The sequence below is a fragment of the Callorhinus ursinus genome, unplaced genomic scaffold (assembly GCF_003265705.2).
Source record: "Callorhinus ursinus isolate GAN/ISIS: 27379988/994484 unplaced genomic scaffold, GSC_fseal_2.0 scaffold70, whole genome shotgun sequence".
Classification (NCBI taxonomy): Eukaryota; Metazoa; Chordata; class Mammalia; order Carnivora; family Otariidae; genus Callorhinus; species Callorhinus ursinus.
This window is the reverse complement of record NW_027397132.1, coordinates 6,323,715-6,330,239: the sequence shown is the minus strand read 5'-3', so window position 1 is coordinate 6,330,239 and position 6,525 is coordinate 6,323,715. Positions and strand designations below refer to the sequence as shown.

Sequence of the window (6,525 nt, the reverse complement as noted above, 5' to 3'; positions counted from 1 at the left end):
AGAGCCGGCTGGGACTTGCCCACCTGGGAGCTGGGAACAGTGTCCACTCTGTCTCAGAGGGGTGAAGACAGCTCCTGGCCTGGCAGTTTTAACGGGGCAATGGGGTGAAGCTGTTAAAGAGGTAAGCTAACAGGTGGGGTTCGGTGGGGTACACACTGGTGCCTCAGCCCAGAACAGGCTAGGTTGCTGTGTCCACCTGAGGCCCCTGGTGTGGCCATCCCTGTGGGTCCCTGGGCTCTAGGAGGCAACTTCTCCTCACCACGCTGACTGCTGTAGCCAGATATGTCCTGTGGCCACCGTCATCCTGGAAAGGTCCCCCCCTGGGGGGGGGGGGAGGGGGCACCAGGAACACTGCCCAAGACTGGTCCACTTGCACCATCTAGAGGAGAGCCCGAGAAAAGCAAAAGCCACTCCGCAGGGTCCAATGAGCCCCTTCAGGAGCCCCGTGGTCCTCAGGACCAGAATCCAGGACCTCCAAAGCAGAGGGGACATGGGGACCCTCAGCTGCCTGGCACGTGGGTCCCTCAGCCAGGCAGGCCATCAGCAAGCCCCAACCAGGCCAGCTGGTCCTACCGTGTCCAGGCCTTGAGTGGCCCCAGGCAAAGGGCCCATCAGGCTCGCTCTTCATTGTCCCACCAGGATCAGCACAGTGCCTGCCATTCAAACACTACCCTAGAACGAATGGGTCGTTCTTCAATGGCAATTGAGTGGAAGCTCTGTGCACCAAGATACACATCCAGACACAGAAGACATTTGGGGCTCATGCGGAAGGCAGTGGAGGCTGGAGAGGCACCCCCTCTGTGGTGCCACAGGGCCTTTGCACAGCCTCCCAGCCTGGAGCTCTCTGCCCCACACCAACCATATTTTGTTAATTCCTATTCTGAGTGCTGCTCAAGCATTCCAGCAGTGGAGGGGAGTTTCCTGGTGCTTCTCCTGGCCATCTCAGTATGTCCTATCATGGGTACAGACTGTCCTTTCCTCTTTCTGGGATCCTCTGCTTCCCCACTAGGCTGGGAGCAACGTGAGGAACAGGAGTGCTTTTCGCTCTGCCCAGTTCCTGGCTTGTGGTAAGTCCTCACTGAACACTGCGGATGAACAACCTGGCATGGCTCAGTCCCCGCCGACCTCACCACTTGTCTCATGCATTGAACTTGTAACATTCCTCCGAGGCACCTCCTTTCCCCGCCCTGAGCCCTGGCGCCCAGCTGGCCGGCTCTACACCTGGGTCCTCAACTCCACGGTGCTCTGGCACTTGCTGATTCTCTACCCCATGCTGTCCCCGCCACTGGAGTCAAGGGTTCCCACTTCCCATGGCCCCCCTGTGGTCCACGCCTCCTGGTAATCACACCCCTGCAAGCCCCTCAGTGTTGCACCAGGTTGGTCTCTGAGACCAGTAGACATACAGGTCCCTGCCAAAACTAGGTCCCGGAAGACCCTGGGCCCCTGCCTCTGCTTCTCTCAGATCTCCTGTGCAGGGGAAGTTACCTGCCTTGGTGTGAGTGGCTGGATGGAGGGGCCCATGTGGTGAGGACCGGAGGCCCCCGGGGCCAGCAGCTGGTACCAGCACACGAGGCAGGCGGAAGGCTGCTTGGAGGGGGGCCTCGCCTCCAGCCCGCCAAGCTTTCAGAAGACCCACCCCCGGCCGCAGAGAGAGAGAGAGAGAGAGAGCCTGAGCTGGAAGTTGTCGGCTCAGCCACACCCAAACCCAACTCTCCGAAAGCCTGCGAGACAGACACGTTGGCAGAGAGAGCACCACAGACTCCAGCAGAACAAGCCATCTCATTGAATGTGTCTACTGATTTTACACAAGAAGCAGGATTCCACCAGGGGTGTCCCAAAGTGCGTCACGGGGTGTGGGACCAAATGCCCACCCCAAGCAAAGGAGCCCAGCTGGTAGCTCGGAGGGGAGGCTGCCTCCACGTCATGCTCTTATGACATTAAGTGTTTTCCATCAGCCCTTGGAAGTGACACGTGGGAGACAGCATGGTTTTTGGTAATGAGAGCTCTTAATTAGAAGTGGCTTCAAACTTGGGCTCTGATCGTCACCAGCTGTGGGACGCAGGGCCTGGGATTATTGTCATCTATTTCTCCACGGGCTGGTATGTGGCCTTTCCAAGGGAAGGGACCATTTTCAGGGGAAGGGCCAGCTCACACGGAGGTGTAAGGTGTTAAATGTGCCAGGCACGACCCGGGCCTTGAGATGATGGCTCCCCTGAGAGTCTCTGGGCTACTCCAGCTCAGGGTTCCCCTCCTCGTGAGGTTCAGGTTTGGAGTGGCCACCGGAGCCTCCACCAAGATGTGGAAGGCTGGAGTGAGGTGGCCATGTTGTTTCCTGCTTGTCCATCATCTGTGTGACAGGCTTCAAGGTCCTTCTTGTAGCCCAGTACACAGGGTCCCCTGATGCTGGCTGACCTCGCTGGCCAGGACAGTTTCCCCCCATGGTGACATCTTGTATAACGCACAATCCCACGACCAAGACCTTGACATTGACACAGCACACGCAGAGCGTGGCAAGGTCGCAAGGACCCCTCATGTCATCCTGTTATCGCTGCAACCACTTCTCCCCTGCCCGCACCTCCTCCCAACTCCAGGAAACCACTGTGTTCCCCATTTTATCATATTGTCTTTTCAAGAATGTCTATAGATGGCAGCATGGAGTATGTAACCCTTGAGGCTGGCTTTTGCGCTGAGTTGGAGATCCATCCAGGCTGCTGCTGTATCAGTGGTTGGTTACTTTGCATTGCTGAGGTGTCCCCTGGTGTAGAGGGGATGGAAGCTTGTTTAGCCATTTCCCTGTGGGAGGACGTCTGAGCAAGTCCCAGTTTGGGGATGTGACCAAAAACACTGTATGAGTGTGTGTGCACAGGTGTTCTGTGACTTTAACTTTCCATTTCTCTGGGATAAATGCCCCAGAGTGTAATTGCTGGTTAACACTGTGGTCACATGTTTAATTTTTAAAGAAACTGCCAAAGTGTTTTCAAGAGGCCCTGTACCATTTTGTGTTCCCACAGTCCAGCAAATATAATTTTGACATCTGACAGAGAGGACAACACGGAGCCACTGAATGTGTTTGAGCCCCAGTGTGCTTCTGATCCTCAGCAGAAGGCAGCCGTGGTGCCCAAGCAGAAGGGCCACTGCACAGCCTCCCGGGTGGTGCTGGGGGAACCTGGCTGCACCAAGTCAGGCCTGCCCACCCTTCCTCACCAAGGGTGGTGGGTAGCATCAAGCCCTCATGGGGCCAACTGGCTGGACTGAACACAGGTCATTTCTGAGCTCAAGGTTGTGCTTTGAAGGGAGAATTTTCTGGAAAAAGACTATCCAGACTTGCTGACCTCAGGCAGATTCACAGACATGGGTCAGTTCAGAATTCTGCAGATTATTCATGGAAATGCCTTTGGTGGCACATCCACTGTGAAACAGACACTACCCCCCCCCCGCCCCCGCCCCCCGCCACACCCTGCCTGGCAAGATCCCACCTCATTCTTTTTCCTAAAATTCCCATACCTTGTCTTCTCTTCCGCATGCATCTACCCATACAAGGAACCACAGCTTTGGAGCTAGAAGGGACGAGTAAAGTAGTGGCTAAGCTGTGAAGTGCGCTCCCAGGACTGAAAGCCCTGTGCCCCCGGCACTCAGGGGCTCCCTTACAGGCTGGCTGGGACCTGGAGGAGGCACCCTCCTGGGCAGTTAGGGACAGCGCCGCTGGGACTCAGGGCCTTGGAGGAAATGCTGGACCCTGTGTCTCTGACCGGGCTCTGATCCAGTGCTCCAGGCAGGGACACACCAGCAGGGCCCAAACTATCCTGCCTGGACTCTGCTGCTCTGGGGCAGGAGGTGGGGCCGAGCCTGGTAGTGGGGGAGGCAACAGTCGCAGCCCTGTCTGTGGCCTGGCTCATGGCTCTGTTCTGGCCACCCAAGAGTCCACTCTGGGATCCGGCGCCAGGGAAGAACCTAGTGTCTCCGTGCGCGCCCAGGGCGCACAGACCCCCGAGCTCTGAGGAAACATCCGCCAGTGCAGGGAGCCCACGGGGAGCCCCAGCTCTGGCTCGGGGGCGGGGAGGCAGGTGGGAGGGATACCCAGCGACCCTGCCTCGAAATGTGGGGCCCCGCGCTGGGAGCGCGGCGACGCACACCCGGGCGGCAGCGGGAGGAGGGGGGGTGGCGCCCCGCCTGTCAGACCACCCAGCGCGCCATTCCCTCCTCCCTCGGTCCGCGGGCGGTCAGAGGGTCACCCAGAGCCCCGCTCAGCTCCCCTCAGCCGCTTTCCTGCTGGCTGGGGCCTCCCCCACGCTGGGATTGGATGCGAGAGAACGGGGTGGGCGCGGGTGGGGGACCCCAGAAGCCCAGGTTCCCAGCTCGGGCGTAGAACAGCCCGCAGTGCAGACGCTGCTGGCCCGCGCCCCGCAGGACCTCAGCAAAGACCTGGCGGGCTGGCGGGCGGCGCGGAGGAGGTGGCAAAGACAGCGGTGTTCCCCGCGGGCGCCGGGTGCGCCAAGATGTTTGACAGCTCACAGTATCCCTACAATTGCTTCAATTACGACGCCGACGACTACCCAGCCGGCAGCTCGGATGAGGAGAAGCGGCTCACGCGGCCGGCGTACAGGTGACCGCGGGGTGCGTGGTGGGAGCCGGCGGGCCGGGGACCCTCCTCCTCAAGGACCTCCTGGGACGGAGGGAGGGCTTTCTTCTCCGGAGGGCGGGCTGGGGGGTGGGATTCAGAGAAGGGACACGTTCCTCTGCATGTCCTCTCAACCTCCCTGAGGAAACTCCCAAGTGTGAAGATGAGCTTCTTGGGTCTGGGCCGAAGCGGGGAGCGGGGAACTCCAGAGTTCTCGCTCCCAAAAAACCCCTTCCCGCCGGCACCTCCCACACACCACGGAGCCCTGGGCGCGGAGGAGTTGTGCGCTTCTAGAGGGGCTCCTGGCTGCAGGGGATTCCAGACACCGCGGCGTCCCCTCTTCCGCCCCGCGTGGCCCCATGCGCCCCTATTTGCAGCTACATCGCGCTGATCGCCATGGCCATTCAGCAGAGCCCCTCGGGCAGGGTGACCCTGTCCGGCATCTACGACTTCATCATGCGCAAGTTCCCCTACTACCGAGCCAACCAGCGCGCCTGGCAGAACTCCATCCGCCACAACCTGTCCCTCAACAGCTGCTTTGTCAAGGTGAGACCCCGCCCCGGCCCCGCTCCCCGGAATGGCCCCCGAGTGTCCCAAGCTTGGGGGCTCCTGGGCCAAGTCACCTTGATTGGGCGCGGGGGAGGATTTTGCGGCAGCAGTTGCTGGAAAGTTCTTTTTTAGCAAATTTAGTGCCTCCAGCGTGCTCCATGAGCAACGCCACACACCGCAAGGACAGGGACCTAACCAGTGCTTGTCTGGGAGTCCTAAGTGAGCCCAGACGCGGAGAGGGGTGGGCAGGAGCGCACCGGGGGCCAGCCCCTCGCGGAGCCCCTCCCTCTCCCGCAGGTGCCTCGGACGGAAGGCCACGAGAAGGGCAAGGGCAACTACTGGACGTTCGCGGGCGGCTGCGAGTCGCTGCTGGACCTCTTCGAGAATGGCAACTACCGGCGGCGGCGCCGGCGCCGTGGCCCCAAGCGGGACGGGGCGGGGGAGGCGCGGGCGGGGGGCGTAGAGGGGCCTCCGGGGCCGCCTGAGCCAGCCCCTCACCGCCAGCCCCCGGGCCCTGTTAGCCGCGCTGCCACGGGGAAGGAGGAGCCCAGGGGCATCAAGTTCAGCATTGACTACATCCTGTCCTCGCCCGACCCTTTTCCAGGGCTCAGGTATCCCTGCGGCCCCCAGGAGGGCAGAAACTCCCGGCTGGAAACCCAGCAAATGAACCTCCACCTTTGGACAGTATGAGTCAGGGCTGGCACCCAGTTAGTCTGGGGTCTTCCAGGTGATTGCAACCCCACCTCGAACCAAGAAGCAAGGTTTTGCCACATCCTACTAACTTCCACAAAAGCGTCCCTGCTCGGTGCTGAAAACCACCCTGGGCTGGAGAGACAGGAGGTCAGTCTTCCGGCTTCATCCTTCGGAGAAAGTTCCCTTGCCAGAAGACCCACGGGGTCCTGCTTGACTGAAGCATTTGCTCTGGATTCACTGAATGATCCTTCTCTGAGGAATAGGAACACAGGTTTAGGGCCACGTTCACTTAGACCCAAGGTAGCATTTCATCCCTCCATAATCTGAGAATTGGCTGCATAGACAGCCACACCCTGGAAGGCGGCCGGTGCGCTCGGTCTACAGTTGGCGAAGTGGGTGGGCATCTTCCCTAGAGCTAAAAGTGATACTAATAAAGTGCAAACAGTGAAGTCAGATATCAGTGGATCCCATGAATGTCGCCCCGAGGTTTTTGACTGTGGCCCTGCTACGGATGATGTGATCGAAAGAGTAAGTGTGAACAGAATAGTCGATGATTGCTTGAGAAAACCTGTGCACTTTTTTATACAGGAAAGAAGGCAGGAAGGAGGGAGGAGCAAGAGGGAGGAGGGAGGGGTTCAAATCTGGGACAACATGGGGCAGAGCAC

At 59.7% G+C, this 6,525-nt stretch overlaps 1 protein-coding gene across 1 annotated transcript; it reads left to right on the top strand.

The window, feature by feature from the left end:
* The first annotated feature begins 4,456 nt into the window (after positions 1–4,456).
* Positions 4,457–6,304, top strand: FOXL3 (forkhead box L3). The gene is made up of 3 exons (XM_025863634.2): positions 4,457–4,603; positions 4,996–5,164; positions 5,465–6,304. The coding sequence occupies exons 1-3, from the start codon at positions 4,497–4,499 to the stop codon at positions 5,855–5,857; spliced, it is 669 nt and encodes a 222-aa protein (XP_025719419.2). The 5' UTR covers positions 4,457–4,496; the 3' UTR covers positions 5,858–6,304.
* The last annotated feature ends 221 nt before the right edge of the window (positions 6,305–6,525 follow it).

What these genes read in the sequence shown, in the direction of transcription:
- FOXL3 (XM_025863634.2), top strand. Translation starts at nt 4,497, where the DNA reads ATGTTTGACAGCTCACAGTATCCCTACAATTGCTTCAATTACGACGCC. An exon ending in CTCACGCGGCCGGCGTACAG is followed by an intron (nt 4,604 to 4,995) that starts GTGACCGCGGGG and finishes CCCTATTTGCAG; the next exon opens with CTACATCGCGCTGATCGCCA. An exon ending in TCAACAGCTGCTTTGTCAAG is followed by an intron (nt 5,165 to 5,464) that starts GTGAGACCCCGC and finishes CCTCTCCCGCAG; the next exon opens with GTGCCTCGGACGGAAGGCCA.